Genomic DNA, 25,374 nt, shown 5'->3' on the forward strand with positions numbered 1-25,374 from the left:
AAACTAACATGGCGGACAAAACAGTTTTCATTGCAGTTTATGACAATAATCGTAATATCTAGCATTTTAAAATGGATTTCCATTATGACACCTTTATTGAGGATGAAGCGGTTGATGAATGCGATCAAATCAGGGCAGTGACCAAGAAGGTATTTAGAATCCGCACAAAGATCATACATAAATGGCAAACGACTTGACTCTTTCAATCATTGAAGGATTCATTGCAATGACAAGTCAGGCCCTGTTCAAAGTCCTGTATGACTATGTATATGATTTATAGAGTAAAACCCAAATTGTGGTAGCTATACTTCCTTTACCTAAAGAAACTTCAGCAAACAGGTTTTATAGTGGTGACTAGTCCAACTTGTTGACGCTCTCAAGTATTAAGCTACTTTTTATATTGGTAATATTTGGAGCGTACAACTGGTGAGGCATTCAAACAATGGTGGACATTTTTCCTTCTTTGTCTTTATTGTTGCGCAAGGATTTTGTGCGCAACATTCAAGCCCAGATATCAGACACTTAATATCAACGGATTGCAATAATATTTACATACCTGTGTAGATAATTCATTTCACGATAATGTTCTGTAAAAATTATGTAATGACACTTTGAATTTTGCACGCCTGAGCAATTTAAATCCAACCACTATTCGAATTTTCAATATCTCTCGATTCGCTTGCTGTGTAGATATAAATCGATAACACGGCCTCGATGTAAAGCATCTGGTTTAAATGTGGAATAAATTTTATACTGTACATAAATAATATTGATACAGATCGTACAGTATACCGTCCTATGTAACGTAGAATGTAAGTACATAAAACAACACAGACAGAGGTGCGAAAAAGACATGCATAAAAAGTTGCTGAAACTTAGAAGAGTGAATACAAACTGCACCACATCTGTTTTGAACATATGCTTATTAAATCAACATAGATGAGCATACTAGATCTAGTTAGGTAAAAGTCGGTGTTAAAAGCTCATGTTAAGTAAAATTACGTGTACATGTTACACCGTAATGCCTTCTTCTGATTGGTTGATATTTAAATCTGTTTCATAATACTATGGTATGGTAAGAGGTCAGTGATATTGTTGCGATTTAAGCAGAAAGTTTAACTGAAGAATATATGCCTTTCTAACTACAATTCGACGATATTTGAGGTAAAAATGGACTTCTGAACTAAAACTGAATGAGTTGGTAATGTTATTTTGCAATTTTACGCAAATTGATAAAATTTAAACTTTCTGGTTTCCAACACATAAGACTTCCAAAGAATTTATCCCATATAAAAAGTATGTCTAAATTATTTGCGCGTCTTTTAAATAAGACTAAGTGGTGACTAGAAGTTTACGCGGTAGGTCAGTAAACATAAAAAGCTTTTTTTAAAGTTATGGAAGTCAGAACTAGGGGTGCAACACTTTTACCAGTATATCAATAAAACCATGGTACTTTCAAACGGTATATCACATTGTGGTATAGATTTGCTCTATTGCAAATATTAGTTAAAACTCTGTCGCATACTTTCATTTGACCCAGCACTTTGGGGTTTGATGATCAGAAAATGCATTTTACTTAAATTTTACCCGCATAATTGACATGCATGTGTATATTGACCTTCTAAAAAGTAGAAAAGTTCAAAACTCATCAATATGTGCATAATAACTTTAAGTTTTCAGGCACTCTAAATTTTCAGACAACCCATTTTTCAGCCAAAATAATTATATTTTGTGACTTCAGACATACAGGATTTCCTCCATAATTCATGACTCTAAATTTTTTGACAGTGCATTTTACTGCGCTATTTTACCAGATTTACGCCCCATTTTGCTTATCTGATGGCACTTGGATCATGCGTTTTTACGATCGGATTAAGGTCATAAAACCTTGCCGATGAATGCCTGAGGACTATGGACCATTACATTTGCGATATTTGGTAAATAACCATACGTACCAGTATAAAACACTGGTTTCACCCAACAGCATTTGTAAATATAATGCAAACATATATAAAAGAAATTTATTCTATACAGTGTAATATTTTACAAGCACGTGCTATTAGTTGTTGATACAATGGACGCTATAAACATTGCATACCTGAATGCTTTCATCCATGCAATATTTTGAAAGTTTCTCTTAATTTTTGGACACCTTAATTTTTTGTCTCTTCAATTTCGGACACCTGTACTTTAAAAATATTTTTTGTATCTAAATGTTCGGAAAAGATAAAAAATTATTTATTTTTAAGTAATTACAGTTATTATGTCTGTTGAATATATTATGTTTTGTGTACCACAGGTGGTTAGCGTGTGGCCATGATATTAATTAGTGAAAACATCATTTTGAATGATAAATAATCATATTATAACGAAACATGAACTTTTCTGAAAAAAAAAATTCACTATCAAATATATATATATAACAAGGTATGCAACTCAAAATCACCCCAAAACGGGGTGCATCGCTTTGGACAGCCATATCTTCATCAATTGTGCAGCGATTTTCACGATCTCGGTATTATTCAACGCAGAAATAAATTTCCTTTCTGAAAATGTATATTTCTTGCAATATTTTTACAAATGCTGGGTCAACTTTTAAGAAATAACACGATACACAACTCGCATGACCCAGTTGACAATGATCATGCAGTCTTTAAGACTGAAATCTTCACTGAGTAAAGGGCATCTTCCCTACAAAGTTCATGTACCTCGATACCATAATTCAATAAAACGTATGAAAAAACATTATTACTGTTCTTGTCGTTACATTATGCATCAAGACTAACTGTCCAGCGCCGTTTGAAACCTTTGTTTACATACATTTCAACTAACTGACATTTAAACACACCAGTGATTTCATTGGTCCAATGCGGAGGTGTGTCTATACAACTGGAGATTTCATTCATAAAGACTGCATAATCATTGTCAACTGGGTCATGGGAGTTGTGTATCGTGTTATTTCTTAAAAGTTGGCCCAGAATTTGTAATTATATTGCAAGACATATTCATTTCCAGAAAGGAAATTCATTTCTGCGTTTTGGGGTGATTTTGAGTTGCTTACCTTGTTATATATATATTTGATAGTGAATTTTTTTCATAAAATTTAATTTTTCGTTATAATATGATTATTTATCATTCAAAATGATGTTTTCACTAATTAATATCATAGCCACACGCTAACCACCTGTGTTGTGTACCTACGTAATAATATGTTTATTCTTTGATGGACACATTAAATTATAGTAGATAATATTGCTATGTGTCAATTTTTTTTCACATATGTGCAAAAGACTGATTCATATAAAATTAGTAAAATGATCCGATGAAAAGCTGCCACAATCATCAAAAAATTGTAAATATATATAATAGAAAAATACTGTCTACTCACAATCAAGGTTTATGTGTCTCTTACAAGAACAAGAAAAGTCAAGAGCACTGTCCTCCAACATCTTTTGTTTTATTTATTTTCTTGTCTTTGAGTGTAACTGTTCATTAAATGTCTTTTGTTTTTAAAATTTAGTTGAAATTAAAGCGTGTGAATGTAGAGGAAAAGAAAGAGGTAATTTTCTTAAGGTTTATATCATTTGTTTTGTGCCAGATATGTATTGTCAACCTCCTTTCCAGTGTACATATGTATATACACTGTGTTTATATTAAATAAATGAAAAGATCTCTTTACAAAACAAAACTATAAAGTGTACTATGTAAGCAAGTTGTAAGTATGTAATCAGTTTTGTGGCTAGCACTTATTCATATCACACTTGAGGATCCGCCTCTTGTGTAATAAGATATAACACAAGCCACTCCACCGATATATACTCATAGAATACTTGATTTTTGTAATAATTTGGATTATGTTATTATGACAAAGGATTCTGGCAGCCTTTTAAAAAAAATCATTTTTTAATATGGCAAAAGGTTATTTAAATTGACAACTTGGAGGTTGACAATAATATTTTTTTATTTTCATATTGTATGCTACACAGATGCCCTTTTACAATATTACCAACTACCTTCATGGATATTAGCATATTGAAATCATCTACTCCATTATACTTTTTTACTTGGCCAATATACAACAACCATTTCCAGATATACAAAAGAATTTAGCAGTGTAAACGATATTTTATTTGTTCAGCTCACCTTAACACTAAGTGCTCGTGATGAGCTATTGTTATCGCCCTATGTTTGGCGTCAGTTGTGTGTTGTGTGGCATCAACTCTTAACTTGTTATTGCACTAGAGGACACATTTTGTGCCAAATCTTTATAAAACTTGCCCACAAGGTTTACCTTGAAAATATAATAGGCTGAAATCAAATCTGGGTCACATATAATCAAAAAGTCACCTGGTAAAATATGTAAAAACCTTGTTTACACTCTAGAGGCCACTTTTATGACTCAATCTGGATGATACTTGGTAAGTATGTTAACCTTGACAATATATAGGTCAAGTTTGAATCCTGGTGATGTTCATCCAAAAACTAGGTCACCAGGTCGAATAAGAGAAAAAACATTGTTATCACTGAAGAAGCAATATTTAGGATTCTTAATCAGAATGTTTATTTTGACAATATCAAGGCTGAGTTTGAATGTGGGTTACATACTTCCCAAAAACTAGGTCACCTGGTGAAATCTTAGAAAAACTTTGTTGCCTCTTTAGATTCCACATTTTTAATTCAATCTAGATGGAAATTAGTTGTTGTTTTAGAATGTTTATCTTGAGAAAATCAAGGCAGAGTTTTAATCAGGGTCACATGTGTACAAAAGAAGGTCATAAGGTCAAATTCTAACCTTTTCATCACTGAAAAGGCCACATTCATGACTCAATCATGATTATACTTGACAATATCTTAGTGTAGGTTAATTTTGGGTCATGTGTTTCAGAAATTTAGGTCACCAGGTCTTATCTTAGAAAAGCCTTTTGTTACCATTTATGACTCAATCTAGACAACATATGATCAGGGTCTTTACAATATCTCGGCAGAGTTAAAATCTGGGTCACATGCATCAGAATACTAGGTCACATGATAAATCTTCGAAAAATGTTGTCACTATAGAGGCAACATTTATGACTCAATCTGGATGATAGCCAAGTCAGGTGTGTCCGAACAGTCATCAAGGTTTAATGATTGGTTTACCTCAAACTCAGATGAGCGCTTCAGGGCCATTATAAGCCCTCTTGTTTTCATCGTTTTGTGCTATATACTGTAGTTTACACCTTCTCTTAGCTAGTTATGCAGGTTTGTGTAGTCACCAGTTTCTGTAACATTCAATAAAGCAATGCCTCAAATGTTTGTGTCCCCATCATCTTGATTCAGTAAGGCAGATACCTGTAGTGATTCTTCTGTCAGTGCATCTGTCCTTTTGAACAATCCAATAGATTCATAAAAGTCTAAAAATGTCACATAAGTATACTAAGCATTGTAAGAAAAAAGTCCCTTATGCATTTAATTTAGTCCCCTTAGGTGACTAAAATGGCATTAGAGTTAGTAATGACGCATTCACTCAAGTATCCATTCATTTGAAAGTCTATCTTTCCATCCTTACATGACAGCTTGAGTAGATTTTTAAGTTTCAAATACGACCAACATTGCTGGTTGCAAATTTTTATACTTATACAGTTGTTGCTTACAATCAAGCTGGGTTCTGGGAAAATAGGGCTTAATGTATGTGTGTAAAATGTACACCCAGATAAGCCTTTATCAGGAACAACACTTTTCTATTTGATGTAATTTTGTTGTTAAAATGAATTGTCTTCTAATATAAAATCCGGTGTAAGCTGAAAGTCTATGATGACACTTAACGCACATGCATTAAGCCCAGTTTTTCCAGAACAATTCTCAATCCATATCACCCAACCTTTACCTTGATCTTGTCTTTAGCACCAACCGGGGTCAGGCGTGTATGTGAAACAAAAAACCTTATTTTTTGTTGTTTTGCTATATACCTGTAGTTTCTCATGAAAAGTATTGATTGTATTGTAGTGCACAGTGTTTTGCTACATACCAGCTGTGTGAGTGGTTTATTGCATTTTTTATTATGCTCCCTGAAATAAATTTCGGCGGAGCATATAGTTGCCAGTTTGTCCTTCCTAACTTACTTCCTTACTTCCATCAGACTTTTGCTACCGTTTCTCATAGCGCATTCAATACCTAACCAATCGCATTCATATTTGGCATGTAGGTACCTTGCATGGATCTCTACCTTTTGATTTGGTTTGAGGTCACTGTGGTTAAGGTCAAGCTCACCGAGGCTAATAATAGACTTCCTTCCGTCACACTTTTGCTACCATTTCTCATAGCGCCTTCTATACTTTACCAATCGCTTTCATATTTGGCATGTAGGTACCTTGCATTGACCTCTACCTTTCGATGAGGTTTGAGGTCACTGGGGTCAAGGTCAAGGTCATCGAGGCTAATAATAGACTTCCTTCCGCCACACTTTTGCTACCGTTTCTCATAGCCCCTTCAATACTTTACCAATCGCTTTCATACTTGGCATGTAGGTACCTTGCATGGACCTCTACCTTTTGATGAGGTTTGAGGTCACTGGGTCAAGGTTACCAAGGCTAATAATAGCTTTTTTAGGTGTTTATTAACACAAACATTGACAAAGCACATCATCGGGGAGCATCCATCAGTTTCACTGATATTCTTGTTAAAGGAAATTTGCACATGCTTCTTACCTTTAATAATATGCTTATGTGTGAGTACTTTGTTGCTAAAGTTTAGTTATTTATCAGTAATAAAAACAATTGTAATGTATTATAATTGAACACTTTGTAATACCTAAACATCAAACCATGTCCCAGTCTATACAATGTAATTATGCATTGATTAGCTTTTGTTTTACATTGTCCCATTCATAAGCAACGGTTTGAGTTTTTATTGCCAACAAAGACAAAAAGGAAGTACATGTATGTTCAATACTTTACATTATGAGCAGTTTGAGGCTTATATCTTACTTGAAACATTGCCAGTTGTGTTTTTCCTAATTTCCACTTTGCGCGTGCTGTCAATTGTTGATAAAATTACAAAAACAATCCCTGTATTGGACGGCCAAATGTCCGATATTAAATTTAAAGTAATGAACAATGGAATGACCTCACGGCAATATTTAAAAATATAAAATAAGTGAATCAGTTTAATGAATATAGACTGCTTTACTGTAAATGTGTTTTGTTTCTTATTTAATTGGGTCTGGAATAACATAAAATGAACATTAAGTCCAACAAATTCAAATATTCACATTATTTAGTGTAATTTTCAGACTTGGCTGAACACGGCTTCTGTGACCTTGGCAAATTTAGACAAAGTGAAACCTAGTGTGTACAACTTTGGTTTGGCCGATCCCCAGGATCTGAAGGCCACCAACCTTTCACAGAGGAAACCCAAGGATGTCAATTTAGGGGAGGGGACTGGGCCAGAGTTGAACAATAATAGTGACTCAAGCAGGGCTTTGAAGGCATGGTAATGATGCATTTGAGCTTCCTTCTGGGAAAATGGGGTTTAATACATGTTTTTAAAGTGTTGTCATAGATTAGCGTGTGCAGTCTGCACAGGCTAATCAGAAATGATATTTTCCGGTTAAATGGAATTATTAAGGAAATGTCTTCTTAGCGAAAATCCAGTTTATGCTGAAAGTGTGGTCCCTGATTAGCCTGGGAGGACTGCATCACAGCAGGGAAGCCCATAGTAGTATTTTTTAATTTTTTTAATTTTTATATATATGCTATAATAGAAACTATGATAGCATATATAAATATATATATATATATATATATATATATATATATATATATATATATATATATATATATATGAAGAAAGTTGACCATACTTCACTTTGTTTACCTTTTGTTATCGTTTGCATGGTTTAGAAATTGTAAATGTGAGTAAATTTACCATGGTAAAATTTTTTAGACACATTTCTGTTTCTTTATTGGTATTATCTTTGCTATAAATGCTAACTTCTAACTTGTACAAAACTGTTTGATACTTTGTAATTCACCAAGGATATATGTGCATTAGATAATTAAATATATCTACTATTCAGCTACATGTACATGTGGTAACTTAGGTTTATATTTACTCTTTCTTACTACATTATTGCCATCAGGTTTATATTTACTCTTTCTTCTTGCATGTTTCAATTACCTCAACAATGAAGAACAATATATCTGATTGTCAATCCAGGGGAAGCAACCATTCTGTGCCGGAACTTATCAACCAGTATACGTCTGCTACACCAGCCCTGCCCAAGCCTTTGCGACCAGCCAGTGCTAAATATAGTAACGGCAGACTCCGCCCACCGAGCGGGAAGAGGCCACGGCCCCAGAGTGCCAAGGCAACTGTGGAAGATGGGATTGTGTCAGAAAACTTATTTGGTGGTAAGTTATGTAATAAATTATGTAAAACCCCTGGCGGCAGGCATCCATGAGAACAATATTCGCTAAATAATTGTTTAAATCCGATAGTGAAAATTTTGTGATTATGTGTGTGGGCATACAATCTCAACTAAGTTTATTAACTAGCCAGCTTGAAGCATCTTAGATGACTGTTAATTAAATTATTTTAGCATTTTAGCTTATAATGTTCTTATTTCTATTAATTCTAATTAAGTTCACAAATGCTTTACACTTCTCTAAATTGATGCAATTAGTTTTGCATCATTTTTGGAAATTTTCAGAATAGTATATTGCGTATGGAAACATGCAGTTAAATATCCAAGTATCCAATAAAAGCCAATTAACTGGGAAATGGGTTTAAATATTCTTTGAATACAAAACTACCTCAACCCCCTTAATACTCTCCATTAACTATCGTATTATATTAAAGGTCTAAATCTCTAAATGACCATTGGTTTTGTATATCAGTTGACCTGTATGTGTTAGTCATTGTTACTTGCACTATAACAAATTGAGCCTCGCTTTGGTAAAACGAGGTTAAGTGTTGTCCCAGTTTAGCCTTTTTTTGCAATCCACACAGGCTAATCAGGGATGACACTTTCTGCAGAAGCTTGATTTTTACTAAGAAGAGACTTCCTTCAAACGAAAAAGCAGAGAGTGTCCTCCCTGATTAGCCTATGTGTACTGTACATGTTAATCTGGGACTCATGCATTAAGCCCCATTTTCCCAGAGCGAGGTACAGTTGAGTTGCTTGACCTGACTTCTATACTACTTTGGTCTGTTATTTTCATTTGAAATTTATAATCAAGATGGTAGAAAGGAGTCGACCAATAAGTATCTCCTGTGTTTTCACCTGTCTCTGCAAAACAGCTGTGTTGTAGAGTGGATATGTGTTAGGATATTGCTTAAGATGGGTTAAATTTGATTTAATCTCCTGCTGGTAGTTAAGGCTGTTCCTTTAATTTAATTATTCAAAGGGTAATGAATGGATTTGGCTATGATATATCTTTATTATTAAATAGATTGATACATACTAACTCTTGCCCATGTCTAATTATGCAGATGGATTTTTTGTTGCATGTAACTCAAACTTGAGAATGGCCATGGGTGAATGGACTAGTAAAGATATGAATTTGCCTATGTATCAAGAAAAATGCTTATGTATCAAGAAAATAGACAGCTATTTTAAGCTCACCACAGGCACAAAGTGAGCTTTTGTGAACCTTGTTTGTCTTAGCCGCCATTATGATTGGAAGAATCTTGTTCAGAATGTTTATCAAAAAAATATCTAGGCATAGTTTTAATCTGGATCAAGTGGGGTATTTTGTTTTTCCTTTTTCATAATTGTACTAGCTTTTAGTTTATTGACAAATAGTGATATGATTTAATTTCAATAGTTTCAAGTGTCTGTATGCACCTTTGTTTGTCCAATACACAGTGTTCATGAAAACAGCTAGCTGATGGTCTTAATTAAGAAAATATCTAAATAAAGGTGAACTGCTGGTATTCATTTAAATCATGTAATCAAATTGTGGTGCCCAATGTCTACCAAATGTCCCATGGCATGATGACAATGCTAATACCCTGATGAAAGATTGGTGAAATTATTGAAATTTACAGCTGCAGAGTGTCATTAGTTTCAAATCTTTATGACTTTATGTTAAGTAAAATGTTGAAAGGTGGAGGTTTGGAGTACTTGTGAGGGCATATTTTAATATTCAAGTTTAGTTTACTATTTGTGTGAAGTGGATGTAATTTATGGCCTCTTAGTTGGATGGTCCAGATAGAGAGTTTCACTTGAGACAAGTAGATACCATGGTTTAAGTTGAACCCAGTCCTAAGGTGGTGCTTCTTAACAATTTAATTATAAGAAATGTAGTGCTTAGGTGTAATGTGTCTATAGGTATACATTCTGTAAACATTCTAGTGTTTTTTAGTAACTGTGGTTATATTTGTAGTCAGGGATGTGTTTTATATGTTTGTTGACACACATTTTCTTTAGAAGTTAGTAAATAAATTTTACATCTAAGACAATTTTACATTTAAAAGATATTATTGAACACAGTTTTCCCATGTTTTAAGCATATTTTAAATCACTTATATATTATAAACACATTTTTGAAATAATAACTAGTATTAATTAAAGTTGTTTCCTCTTAGCAACATGATAACTGTGTGGAAAATAGTATCAATATATTGTGTTATGTGGAATTGGTTTCACATGCAACAGTTTTTATAGATTAATTATCAGCGGTGGCACATTTTTCTGTCTGACCATACTAACTGTATATTACTGCTTTGTTATCAATATGTCAGCCATGAAAAATAAAACTATGTGTACCTCGAATTCAAAGCTTTAGGACAGAGACTAATATGCTCATGTTTCACTATAAACTAGCAACTAAACAGAGAAGGAAATATATCATTGGTAAGTTTCAAGTTATACAGTCAATCATTCTTGCATGCTATGTGAAAGTTACCTTGAAATCATGACACTGTGCTGTTGTCAGTGTAATTTTCATTTAATAGTATTTGCTTTTTGTGATCTTTGTATTCCTCCGCACAGCGATTGACATTAAACATCGCACATGTCTGTCCGTCCGCCTGTACAGGCATCCTCTCTACGTCCTTACACAAGCTTGTATTTTCAATTCCTCTTTAGCCTCTAGGTGGATCTCTCGCATAATTTCACAGTTGAATGACCTTGATCCACATTTTTTACAATGGAATATGTACTCCCAAAATGTTGTTTTCAACTCCTCTAAATGCTTTCCTGATTTTCTCAAACTTTTGCAGCAGAATGATTTTATTTTAAAGATAAAAGTTAAGAAAGACATTTTGACTGCAACCAATGTGAGCTAAATTATTACCCTTTGTCTTTTTAGCTCACTTTAGCACAAAGTGCTCATGATGAGCTTTTATGATCACCTTTTGTCTGTAGTCCATCGATAAACATTTACCTTTTGAACACTCCAGAGGCCACATTTATTGGCCAGTCTTCGTGAAACTTGGTCAGCACATATGTCCCAATTGAATCTCGGTTGATATTGAAACTGGGTTATGTCAGCTCAAAAATCTTCCTGACTCAATTGTCACTTTTTCAGGAGATTCAAGTTCCTTTTGGTCTCAGGTGAGCACCATAGGGCCCATGGTCCTCTAGTTGTCTATTAGAATATTTAGTGGATTTGTCTGTGTCCGAACATTTGTTGGGGTGGGGGGGGGGGGGGTTAATTTAGTGTATGTTACATGTTTCTTGTTTATTTATTTATTTGCATGCTCTTTGGAAAAGCTGTTAGGAGAGAACTGTTAACAGCCTAGAAATAAAATTATTTTGAATAAGATAACGAACAGAAATTATTCTTAACAAGTATGGTGGCTATTCTTTATATGAATATATATATGAATACTCTTTTAATAACGAAACACAATTATTAAATGGGCAATTATTATATGAGAACTCTTTCATGTAGAAATTGCAATAATCCTAAGCTCTTCATTTCCAAGACTTCAGAAAGAATTACCAACATCTCTGCAATATGTTGACTACTTAATGCAAGAGTCAGTGACATTATTTGAATATCTGACATTCATGTAAAATTGCCAAATATACCAACGAAATTGCAGAAATCCATATAAAAAGATGCATTTAGAAATCAACATACACAGTTGAAGTAGAGCTTTAGTAAAAATTAGGGATGGCATCAAATATCTATATTGGTATTTGAATATTTGCAAATCCATTCAATCAAATATTTGAATATTTGCATAAAACGGCTGGATTGATTTAATTTTTATTACTCAGTTTCGTATCCAGAAGGGATATTAAATATAAATTAACACAGAAATACAATTGAATATAAAAATGTTGTGTTGAGAAATAGAAAGAAAATGTAGCTAAATTGTAAAAAACAAACTTTGAAAAAGCCTATTAAGCGAAATATATCAGAAAATAGTGAGACTTGTTCTGTGTTAACTTCCATTAAAACAATGGTCAGTTATATCTGTTTGCTGAATACGAGGCTGTTTATTTACGTTGCTATCGAATAATTGTATCGATGTAGGCTAATACTATGACCGATATTGTAATTGGGCACAATTAGAAGGAAAAACATCATGTCATATAATTATATTTTTATTTGAAATTTGAAAGTTACGATAGCATGTACGTTAATATAAAGAAACATACATGTATCAATAAGGCATGCAAAGTACATGACAAAGCTTTTCGGTGGTGACAGCATCTTTTAAATGCGATTTATGCTTCAGTATCGTAAATTATCATCCCTTATCACAAATAATTGTTCTGAAGTTTTCTACCAAAAACTTACTTTTTGAATTTATATCATTTGTTAAATTAAAGTAATTCACCTATTTTAATGTCTGTTCAAACTGAGATCACAGAAACTAAATTATTATTCGCCAGTCAATTGAAGCCCTTAATTGGCACCTAATTGAAAAACAACAGTACGGGCCCTTTCTTAGAGTGTGTATATTGCAATGCGCAATTTGAGTAATTCACACATATTAATGGCTGTTAATACTGTGATCACAGAAACTTAATGATTATTTGCCAGTCAATTGAAGCCGTTACTTGACAACTCATTGGCAAACAAGAGTTCAGGGCCATTCTTAGAGTGTGTATATTGCATTGCGCAGTCAACGCTGATACGGACCGTGTTATCAGTTTTACACGAAGAATGTCACATCAAACATGTTAATCCCAAATGATTTCGGGTGCCAATTAGTAAGCGGCTCGCAGGTCATTAAATATTAGGGCAATAAAGTTTGAAAAAAAAGCGAATATGCGAATATCAATTCTGTTATATGAATACTGACCATTCAATCGAATATTCAAATAATTTTGCCATCCCTAGTAAAAATGAATTCAGATGCCATTTGAAATGCTTAACTTGACATGTTACCTGGTTCATACATGTATAATACCTGTAGAATTATTTGCTGTGTTGATTTTAGTGAAAGGAGCGAAGTATGACCCGAATGGTCGGCCTCCCAAGGGTGTGCCCCAGAGTCATGGGCTGGGCTGGGTGGGACCCCCAGCAGGGCTCAAATACCCGGACAGACCACCGGATGGTAAGTTATCAGTGTGGTTTATTTAACAAAGACAGCTCACTTCCAAATTTCACCAAAAATATCCAAGTGTGTATTAGTTGAATCTTAGAAAATATAATATTGAAAGCGCTTATTATCAATCTTTCAACGTATTTGTTAACAATAAAAACAACAATAGCTGGGGCCCATTCCCAAAATGGTAAAACAATACATTGGTTATCATGGCAGGAGTGGTCTTTATTGGTCTTGAAATGATTGGTCTGATTGCAATATCAATTTTTAGCTCACCTGAGCACGTGCTCATCAGGAGCTTTTAAGATACCAGAATGTTGGTCGTCTGTAAGTGGGTAAATGAGTTTGTGTGTTAATTTTTTTTTCTAAAGACTTCTCCCTTACTCCTTGACAGATTTTAACAGAACTTCACAGGAATAATCATAGGTAGTTGTTATGCCCCCCTTCGAAGAAGAGGGGGTATATTGCTTTGCTCATGTCTGTCGGTCGGTCGGTCGGTCTGTCGGTCTGTCGAGATTGATCATGACTCGCAGATGACCCCTATTGATTTTTAGGTCACTAGGTCAAAGGTCAAGGTCACGGTGACCCGAAATAGTAAAATGGTTGCCGGATGATAACTCAAGAACGCTTAGGCCTAGGATCATGAAAGTTGATAGGTAGATTGATCATGACTCGCAGATGACCCCTATTGATTTTCAGGTCACTAGGTCAAAGGTCATGGTCACAGTGACCCGAAATAGTAAAATGGTTTCCGGATGATAACTCAAGAACGCTTTGGCCTTGGATCATGAAACTTGATAGGTAGATTGATCATGACTCGCAGATGACCCCTATTGATTTTCAGGTCACTAGGTCAAAGGTCAAGGTCACGATGACCCGAAATAGTAAAATGGTGTCCGGACGATAACTCAAGAACTCTTATGGCTAGGATCATGAAACTTCATAGGTACATTGATCATGACTGGCAGATGACCCCTATTGATTTTCAGGTCACTAGGTCAAAGGTCAAGGTCACAGTGACAAAAAACATATTCACACAATGGCTGTCACTACAACGGAGAGCCCATATGGGGGGCATGCATGTTTTACAAACAGTCCTTGTTTAAATTGATCTGGTCAATTACATATGAAGATCACAAGAGCAAAAAATAGATTTAATAAATGAAAACTTCGAAAATCTTCTTTTCTAAAGCCACAGGGGTCACTGCTTTAATATTTGGTGTGCATCATCATCTGGTGTTCCTCTGTAGTTGGTTCAAATCATACCGCTGTGATCAAAACTGGTCATGTCCCAGAGATGACATGATTTATATAGTCTTACATAGTACCGGTAAATAACTGTTAAAATCTTCTTCTATGGAACAGCATGATTTAAAACAAATGCGCTGTATGTAAGATTAAAGGTCATGTCCCAGGGATAACATGATTTATATAGTCTTACATAGTACCAGTAAATAACTGTTAAAATCTTCTTCTATGGAACAGCATGATTTAAAACATCTGCACTGTATGTAAGAAATTGTTTTAAAATTCCCAGGCAAGAGCTGGACCATGGAGCTGCCATTAGAAGATGACCTTCATGGTGAGCAAGGTCAAGGTCATATGGGCGGACCCTCTATCACAGCCTTCAATCACGAGGTGCCCCCAGCCCCACATGGCACACCTGAGCCCTCCTCACCAGAACCACTTGAAAAGTGAGTAGTCAGTGTGTACGCATGTTCTCAATGTTGTATCCTATTAGGCAGTCAGTGTTCAAACTTTAGACTTATAATTATTTATTTAGTTACTCTTGGTTTGAATATTAAATAGGCAAAATATGGGTTTTCAAAGTCAGTATTGCCTACATACAGTATGTTTGATTTTATAATCTAAAAAAATACAGAATATAAATTCTATGTAGACTAGTATTCAAATATAATGTTGCAGGCAATTGCATACATGTGCTCACTATATGTTCACTAGTAAAAACATTATAATCAAAAATATTTAACATTTACAACTTATCAAACAATGTTTAAACATATAGTTTATTTTACATGACATATATTGTCAATAGAATGACCAGAATTGTGAAATGATACTTCAGAACCAAGAGAATATTTGAGCTGTACATTGGTGACCCTTACAAGACCTCCACTGACCATGCAGAAAATGATGCAGACTTGTATGAAAGCTCTGATGATGAGGACCTGTTTCTTCCAGCTTCACCTGTTAATCTAGCAGATCAATATGTCAATCACAATGAGCACACCACCCCTGGACACGCCTCCAGTCAACAGACAGCCAATCAGCGGGAGTCTTTGAGACTGGAACTGCCCACTGCTGATGATGATTATGATGAGATTGATGAGGTGGACACTGAAAGGTAGCTGAACAACCTCTGTGTACTTGAACTGGGCCTGGCTCTGGGAAAATCTGGATTCATTCATGTGCATTAAATGTCCTCCCAGTCTGCTTAGGTTTATGAGGGATGACATTTTCCGCTTTAGTAGTATTTTTTGTTTAAATGAAGTATTTTCTTAGCAAAAGTCAAGTTTAGACAGAAAATGTCTTTCCTGATTAGTCGGTGTGGACTGCACAGGCTAATCTGGGATGACACTATACGCATATGCATTGAGCCCCATTTTCTCTCATTTTCCAATAGAGAAGATGAGATACAAAGTTAGTTTAGCATTGTTTTTTTATGTTTTTCTTGGAGTAATTAGCACAGGCATTTTATTGTAAGCTTTACAACATTTTATCCATGCACAAGGAAAGTATTTTTAGTTTGGATGCATTACACTTTGAACAAAAACTAAATAAAAAATCATAATCTTGATGGTCAGATGTTTGGTGTTTCATTTGCAAAAAATACTTCTGACACTGTTGTGTTATTTATTTTTAAGATTATTGGCTGAAGCAGAATCAGTTTCCCAGCAGTTTGACCTTCAGAGTATCATAGCTGCAAACAGGAATCTCCAAGCCAATCAGAATCAGTCTGCAGTGAATAGCTCCACCCACCTTCAACAGTCAACCAATCAGAATGAACCAGACAGCAATCATTATTCAACTGGAAAGGAAAGTCCTTCCTTGGATGAAAATACTAGCAAGAAAAAAGCAGAGGAGCTTGTAAGTGAGATCATACATGAGAATGGGTTACAATTTGACAAGAAGGCAAAATATTGTAATCCTGACAAAGGTCGACATGAAAGGTCAGGGGTCAAATTCAACGAGGATGTGACTACAGTGAACATCACACCAAGGAACATGGGCAGAAAAGTGGAGGACCTCCATCACAGCAAAAAGAAACAGGGCCACCATAAACCTGACAATTTTGTGGATCTTATTGAAATCAAAAACAGGATTGAACCAGTGTTGAGCACAGGTAAAGCAGAATTCTCTGAGAGAGAAAATCTTTCACCAAAGTCCAAACCAAGCATTCAGCCTAGACCTCCTTCTGGTAAGCAATGCTCACCACTCAGTGACGCAAATCGTGTCCAGCCCTCACAAAGTAACTTAAAAAAGAGTGGTGTTCACCATCTGACTGCAACAAATGGACTGGGCCAAAATAAACAGCCAATGCAGAACAGGCCTAGATCTGCACCATTGAACCGCTCAGCAAAACCCATAACTACAGTAACTGTTGACTATGGGGAAATAGAACCCAAAGTAGAGGAAAAACCCAAAGGTGACAAAAAGAAAGTTAGAAAAACAAGGGATGATGTTTTAACCATGATGGAAGCACTGTCCATGGATGAAAGTGATTCAAATGCATTTCTTAAATCAGTACTTGAGAAGAAGGCCAAAAATCAGTATATAGTTGCAAATAAAGAGTTGTTAAAGCAGCACTCCAATGAAACTTCTGCAACTAATTTAGTTAGTGCTCCAATTGTGTACAAATCAGATCCTGAGAAAAACTACTACGAAATTTCAAGACATTCAAGTTTATCTCATGCTGACACAGATCTGAGAGGAGAGGAACAAAACATACCAAGTGGTACAGTTATCAAGACTACAAAAACAATAGAATTTGATGAAATGGAACCTAAAGAGATAGCAGTCAAATGTACTATTGATCCACATGTTGTCATTAGTAAAGAAATGGAAAAATCAGTTACTTTGAATCATGAGTGGAACTCTAGAAAACCAGCTAGAAGACCTTCTAGTGCAAAGGTTAGCATTACACCAGTTGTAGTTTTATATTGATTTTAACTTTTTTTCTCACACATTTTGAACAATGGCTTTGACAGTACAGCTTTATACTTGCACTTAACATTTCTTCATTACATGTGAACAATAGAATCTCAATCAGAGGGAGAGGTTTGAATCAGCAATAATTTAAAATAGCCTATTAAAAATTAAATATTTTGTTAACTGAAGAACTAAATATAAATTAAAAACATACTTTGAAATTGTTTTAAAAATAACAGTGATATACTATAGATAATTGTTTTTACATTATTAATATTTGATAAGTTATGATATGATTGGTCGTGGTATTTTTATGCTACACTTTGTTAGTTGGAGAACAAGATAATAACACTAAATAAAAGTACATGTAGAATATATAAATAACCCACAAAATGTGCTTGCCAGCCTCCAGTACCCAAGAAGCCCACAGAAGGTGAAGGTCATGACAGACCAGGGTCAAGGCTGGGGTTTGTTGCCATGGAAACTGACCTTTCACCAAGAGAGGGCACAGAAAATAAACCAAAGGTATCATATAATATGATTTTAAAATCTTTAAATGCGCTAACACAAATGTCCAAAGCAACACAATCCTTAGACATAAGTACACTTAATGTGCCAAATGAGATAAACTTAATAAAAATTGAAATGCAAAACTGAAGCAGATGAATAATAAAATATGACTCATAAATCACATCTAAAAATTAAAAGGAATCAAATGCTAACAAATAAAACAGCTAAAATTCATTCAAACATTTTTGACATAACTATCAATTAAAAACCTTCATGGTGTGCACCTGGCTACCTTCTTGACACTGTTCCTTCCCTGTTTAAGAGGCCCACATCTGCCCCAGTGTCTCATAAACCAGTCTCAGCATCGCTCAAAAACAAGCAGGTGAAAGACAGGCTGCTACAAGAGCGCCGGGAGAAGCAGGCAAGGTCTTCAGCCGGGGAGCAGTTGTCTAGTCCAGTTAAGACAAGGTCAACATCTGGAGACGTGCAGTCTTGTTCAGTTGAGACATCAGAAGACCAGCATTCCGGTCGGGCTGAGACACTGTCCATATCCGGTCCAAGTGACATCCTGGGGCAGACGTCAGTCAGTAAGAAGGTGTCACAGAGAGAGAAGGAGGAGAGGGAGAGGGTCATAGACAATCTGCTGGACAGAACCAAAACACTGGTGGATGAAGAGGAGAAAAATGAGGTAACTACAAGCACTGCACACTCTTATCTTCCCTGTTTGTCCCATAATAATGTGTTTTTAAGACCATATGATTTTCATTAGTTCAAATAATTAAGTTTTTGAAGTATTGAAATTAATTTATAGGTTTCATAAATCTCTGAACTACACCTTCGAGTTGATTTTGCTGTCTTGCTTACCATTAAGTCATGCCTGATATTTATTTCCAAATTTATAGCTAATGCTATGCTGAATAATGAGCGTGCTTATATTCTAAACAACTAAATCCCTAATATTTTATTGATTCAGAATGTTGAGGTTCCTGACCCTACACCCGAAACAAAAAAACGAAAACCTCGCCCTATGTCTGCACATGTTGGTTCAATTGACACGTATGTACTCACTAAGACATGAATCTTAGTTATTGTTCCAAGTTCTTAAACCAATTGGTATCAAGTTGTAATCAAAATCCTGTAAGTACAGTTAAAATTTCTATTTTATAGCTATGTAAAACTCACAACAAGTTTTTAAACCTGATTTGGGGGCAAACAAATGTGTGTAAATACATGTTTACAGTATATAACTTCAAACAACTGTAGTAACAGTTGTTCTTATCATAGTTATCTGATACCTATACTGTCTGTTTTGTACCCTGTACTGAATGTTTGATAGCTGTTTTGTACCCTGTCATGAATGTTTGATAGGTGTTTTGTACCCTGTACTGAATGTTTTATAGCTGACCTGTACCCTGTCATAAATGTTTGATAGCTGACTTGTACCCTGTCATGAATGTTTGATAGGTGCTGTGTACCCTGTACTGAATGTTTGATAGCTGTGCTATAACCAGTACTGATTGTTTGATAGCTGTCTTGTACCCTGTCATGAATTTTTGATAGGTGTTTTGTACCCTGTACTGAATGTTTGATAGCTACCTTGTACCCTGGCATGAATGTTTTATAGCTGACTTGTACCCTGTCATGAATGTTTGATAGCTGTTCTGTACCCTGTCATGAATGTTTTATAGCTGACTTGTACCCTGTACTGAATGTTTGATAGCTGTTCTGTACCCTGTCATGAATGTTTTATAGCTGACTTGTACCCTGTACTGAATGTTTGATAGCTGTTCTGTACCCTGTCATGAATGTTTTATAGCTGACTTGTACCCTGTACTGAATGTTTGATAGCTGTTCTGTACCCTGTCATGAATGTTTTATAGCTGACTTGTACCCTGTAATGAATGTTTGATAGCTGTCTTGTACCTTGCAATGAATGTTTGATAGCTGTCATTGTCTTGTACCCTGTAATGAATGTTTCAGCTGTCAAGGCCATTCTAGGAAAGTGACCACGCCGGTTGGAAAGCGACCAATGTCGACTTCTGCTGCAAAAAATGATAGTATGTTTATATTCAAGGAAAAAATATGTAGGACTTTGACTGATGGGCTGTAGTCTGTTCATCACTGTGTTATATTGTAGCCTAATCGTCAATATTGATGCTACTATTTGTCGCACAAGTTAAAATTTTGTTTTAATTTTGGACAGTGATAAATTGACCAGCAATAACCAAAGCTATGTACGATTAAAAATCATCCATGGTTATCATTAACAATTAGTAAATTTATAGAACAACTCGACCTTGACTTTTTCTTTTTTGATTGTACTGTTTGTTTAAAGGAAGTCTCTTCTCAGCCACAATCCTTTTAAGATGGAAAGTGTCATCCTTGATTAGCCTGTGTGGACTGCACAGGCTTATTTGGGACAACACTTTATGCACATGCATTAAGCCCAGTTTTCAAAGAATGAGGCTCATTATAATTTTCTCTCGACCAACTGCACATGTCAGTACCTGTCTGATGTCTGTTTTCTCCACCCTCAGGGCACTACGCATCATACGCCCGGACTGGCTCAGCAGGCTTACGAGCCAAGAGACCGTCGTCAGGGAAACACAAGGTCACCCTCACCAAACCAGTCATCATCACTAGCAACACTCCATACTTTGTAAGTGTTTATTGGTCATAATGATATTTGTAAAGCTTGCAGAAATTATACGATTGTTTGAATAAAAACATATATAAATATATGTATAAATATAAATGCTCTATTTCTGTCAGGAGGAGGAGACGGAGGAAGACATTGCATGTCAGGAACTGGAGAGAAAACTGGCTGAGAAAGGAGTCAGTGTGTCTGCTGCCACTCTGCAGAGGTAGCACTGAACATGACATTGATCTATGTTCACAAGTATAACATTAACATGTCATGCTCAGACAGCTTCCTTTTGACATTTATACATTCAATCGCTTCTAAAGAAATGAGACGCGCTCTGAGAAAACGGTGCTGAATGAATGTCTGTAAAGTGCCCTCCCAATAAGCTTGTGCAGTTTGCACAAGCTAAACATGTTTGTCACTTTCCGCTTTCGTGGTATTTTTCGTTTCAAGGAAGTCTCAACTAAATGAAAATCCAGTCCCTGATCAGCCTATGCAGAATGCACAGGCTTATCTAGAACGACACTTTATGTATATGCATCAAGCCCCGTTTTATCAGTGGAATCTCATTAATGTTTTGTTATACAGTAAGTTCTTATAAATTAATGCATAAGGGTCGGGTAAACGATAGAAACATCATGATAAGTTTAATGATGTGTGTTAACTCTGGGATTTAAATAAAGCGGAATAGAATGGCCCTCTACACTTCCACTTTATAGCATCGCTCTCCTGCCTTTTGTTCCTGGCCTTTTGCAAATGTTCTGCCCTCCTTTATCATATTGTTTCATTTTTGCAAACATTGATATTGTTAGTTCAAACAGTGATATTCACCAGATATTGTTGGTTCCATTAAAACCTCACTCTGGGAATATGTGTCTTCAAATATGTGCATAAATTGTCATCCAACATTAGCCTGTCCGCACAAAATCTTTGGTTTAAAGGAGGTCTCTTCTGAAAGAAAATCCAGTCTAGGCAGAAAGTGTCTTCCCTGATTATCTTGTGGGGACTGCACAGGCTAATTAGGAAAAACACTTTGCACACATTCATTAAGCCCTGTTTTCAATAGTTGATACCGCTGTATTCCAGGGCCCTGTACCCTCCATCAGGGAGGACCAAGTATTACCAGATATCTGCTGACCTGCCCAGAAAGCCTTCATTGACGTAAGATTATATTGTTGGAGTTGCTGCTATTCAATTGATTAATATTTTCATCAGCTTTTTCAATGCTTTTCCCTCAAAACACTGGTTAAAATGTAGACATTTAAGCAGATTTTGTCACCAAAGCTTTGAAAAAACCTACTGCTTAATGTACTAACTGATATGAAATTATTACAGTCTTCTAAGTCACCCAAAGACGTGGCTTCCAGAGGAGTACAAGCAGCTGCAGAGAGCTGAAAAGAACTTGGGTAGGCTCACAGTCCTTGCTTACACAACACTCCAAGTTTTGCTATCACATATGCTATGCGTGTCAATTGGTTCATACAAGCCCCACTCTTGGGAAACTGAGCTTAATGAAAGTGTGAAAGTGTCTGCAAAGACTTGATTTTCTGTTAGAGCAGACTACTTTTAAAATTAAAGTCCATTAAGGCAGAAAGTGTCGTCCCTGATTAGCTTGTGTTGCCTGCACAGTCTAATCTGGGACGATACTTTGCACACATGCATTACAAATAAATGTATAAGGAGCACAATTGGGAACAGATGCATAAATAAAATGTATCAAATGAATGTAACTGGGAAATTAGGGAGCACAAAGTGCATAAAGAACATGATAGGGAAATTAGAGGGCACAAAATATATCAATAACATTATTTGGGGATTTAGACAGTAGAAAATGACAATTATGACAAAAAAAATGTACAAACAGCTTTAAAGATAAAAATAAAATAGTTGCATAAAAATCGCTATTCAGAACTCAGAGATCACAGAGTGAATACACAATATTATACGGACTTTAAAAATCACAACAAGAGCATTATTGAAATTTTTTGGAAATAAGTGCTTAACTTGTACTTCCTGAATAGTGATTTTGAATAGTATGACAATAGTACCAGCCTCGTTCTGGGAAAACTAAGCTTTATGCATGTGCGTAAAGTGTCAGTCATGATTAGACCTCCTTTACAAGAAAAATACCATATAAAAAGTGTCATACCTGATTAGCCTGTGCTGACTGCAGAGGCTAATTTGAGACAACATTTTACGCATATATTAATGCATTACCGGGTAAGCCCAGTTTTCCCAGAAAGAGGCTGATACTATTACTGTTTCAAAAATTGTAGCACGAGCCAATGAAATCATGTTCCTCAAAGAGAAGGCAGAGAAACGACGTGCATATCTGGCCTCCTTAACTGAAGAGCAGAAAAAGAAACTAAAGAAAAGGAAGGGTAAAAAGGGAGGAAAGAAACTGAGGAGAAGCAAGACTACTTTATGAATCCAAGTTTGACCAGTTGGTGAAAAATAAATGGATCAAGGATTTTATAACCCTAGAAGGAACAGTAGATTATGGTATATTGTCAAGGATTAGGTTAGAAGTCTTAAGCAATGTAGAGACAAAACTGCATGAGAAAGATACAGTATGTAAAGGTATGGAAAGCGATGGAATGTTAGTGTGTTGCAGATTTGATAAACAATGGAGTAAAAAGAGCTCCTTCTGTCCATCATTTCTAATCTTGTAAGTAACCATTTCAGTTTTGAAACAAGTTATAGTGCAATATTTTTTCTTGTCAATGTCATTCTTTACGAGAGCATGGCATTACACTTTTATCTGATTTTGAAGGTGAAAGCATTTGAAAATATATTAATTTTAAACACAGAATAGGGTTAGTGATTGAAATTCATTCTTTAATTTCTCATTTGGTTTTGTTCATATTCATCCAATACTCAGTTATAAAGTTCCATCCAATATTTAGTTATAAAGTTCCATCCAATATTCAGTTATAAAGTTCCATCCAATATTCAGTAATAAAGTTCCATCCAATATTCAGTTATAAAGTTCCATCCAATATTCAGTTATAAAGTTGTCACTCTGTGTTAGGACCATTTATTGAACACTTAATTAGTTAAAGGGACTAATTCACACATTTTTGTATTTTTGAAAAATGTCATTAAATATGTTTACAAACAAACCTATGAAGTTTTGAAGAATTGACTAAATATAATAAATGTAGCAAGAAAAAACTTGAATGCAAAATATTGCCTTCCCAGGATTTGCACCTGGGACCTCTGGAAGCCGATCTGCAACCCACGCACCATGACGTCTGTACTATTTAACATTTTAAGTGATTAACATTATGTTTGCACTCGAAAGTATTTTCCAGGTTATTGTTAGTCATTTTTGTTAGTCAGAAATGTTATTTTGCTTTTTTAAACATTATGTGTACATTGATTTTTGAAGTTATAACAGTTTTGTTAAAATTGCCATTTTGTAACCTGTCTTGAGAAAACCTGCTCCTCTGACAAAATATGTAAGTTTTTTTTCACCACAAAATTGTGTAATTTATTGTTTCCTGTCTCTAACTCCTACAGTCTTAATTTAATCTTCAACAAACACACAGTTGTTGGCATTAAATTAGGGCCAAGTTCAATAACCAGTCAAATCTGGCCAGGCACTTAAGAGTTATTTCTCTTTGTTTATACCATAAATGCAAAATGCAATGCAATTCCCCATTTCAGCTCTCTGCACTTATTCACACAGTCTCCCAAAAACATATAGTCCAAGCAGCAGGCTGTAAAATACCTTTCAGACTATACATTTTGCTCTTGTCATAGTCTGATGGGCTATAAAGAAAACAATACTCCTGTGTCATACAAAAGTAACAATACTTGTGTACCTTTATTCCCAAATCTGTGTTATTGCAAGGCTTGTATTTGTATTTGTCAACAGCAGAACTATAAGGCAATTTGCTGTTGCTTTCAGCTACTGTTTTTGCTGACTTGCTTACTGTTTGATCTTAAAATTTCAGCCCAAAATATAACATGGTTTTTCTTCTTTGTATTTATTTAGCTTCACTTTGTTGTTGTTATGAGAATCTATGAAGGATGTCATTATCATTCATTATTATAATGAGTAGTGTTTAAGTTCTTAATCATAGATGTTGTGATATTATAAATTTATTTACATTTCATACAATTTTATCTGGTAGATTTTGTTATCCGTTTGTGTAAAAGGTATTGTCTTTTGTGAGCATGTATTTTTATTTTATCTAAAGTTTTCAGGATTAAATGAACATGCATTTATACGAACATTAGACATATGATACGGATTAATTTATGCTTTATAGGGTTTTTCAATTATCTAGCTTACAGTAGATTGGGACATAAAAATAAAATATGGAATAACATGTGTTTTTTGTATTAGTTACTTGCTGGTATAATTTGAATTTCCCTACTGTAGTTGAAATAATTGTCTGCATCAGTAGCGATGGATTCAAACACCTTGCACGTATATGCACTAATAAAAGTGCATCTTTAAAAGAAACATTAGATTATTAATTAGGGCTTGTTGAAAGCAGAGATGTATATGTTATCTATGTCTCTGTTAAAAGGTCTTAATGATGTACAGT

General features: G+C 35.0%; 1 protein-coding gene across 3 annotated transcripts; it reads left to right on the forward strand.

Moving 5' to 3' along the window:
- On the forward strand, positions 1–25,152 carry LOC127843569 (uncharacterized). 3 transcript variants are annotated; one of them, XM_052373233.1, is made up of 18 exons: positions 10–149; positions 3,521–3,559; positions 7,271–7,470; positions 8,197–8,390; positions 10,808–10,837; positions 13,384–13,500; positions 15,029–15,185; positions 15,578–15,856; positions 16,377–17,643; positions 18,067–18,186; positions 18,494–18,859; positions 19,145–19,227; positions 20,152–20,228; positions 20,709–20,830; positions 20,944–21,035; positions 21,902–21,976; positions 22,151–22,221; positions 23,092–25,152. In XM_052373233.1, exons 1-18 carry the CDS (start codon positions 72–74, stop codon positions 23,241–23,243), a joined length of 3,519 nt encoding a protein of 1,172 aa, XP_052229193.1. In that variant the 5' UTR covers positions 10–71; the 3' UTR covers positions 23,244–25,152. The 3 variants fall into 3 exon arrangements, with proteins under 3 accessions (XP_052229196.1, XP_052229193.1, XP_052229195.1); XM_052373236.1 differs by lacking the exon at positions 3,521–3,559 and having other exon boundaries at positions 1–149; XM_052373235.1 differs by lacking the exon at positions 10,808–10,837.
- The last annotated feature ends 222 nt before the right edge of the window (positions 25,153–25,374 follow it).

This window comes from Dreissena polymorpha, chromosome 9 (assembly GCF_020536995.1).
Source record: "Dreissena polymorpha isolate Duluth1 chromosome 9, UMN_Dpol_1.0, whole genome shotgun sequence".
Classification (NCBI taxonomy): Eukaryota; Metazoa; Mollusca; class Bivalvia; order Myida; family Dreissenidae; genus Dreissena; species Dreissena polymorpha.

Bases quoted from the DNA above. Each gene is read 5' to 3' on its own strand.
- LOC127843569 (XM_052373233.1), top strand. From the start codon at position 72: ATGGATTTCCATTATGACACCTTTATTGAGGATGAAGCGGTTGATGAA. The intron at 13,501-15,028 runs GTAAGTTATCAG...TAAAATTCCCAG, and splicing joins CCCGGACAGACCACCGGATG to GCAAGAGCTGGACCATGGAG. The intron at 19,228-20,151 runs GTATGTACTCAC...TGAATGTTTCAG, and splicing joins CATGTTGGTTCAATTGACAC to CTGTCAAGGCCATTCTAGGA.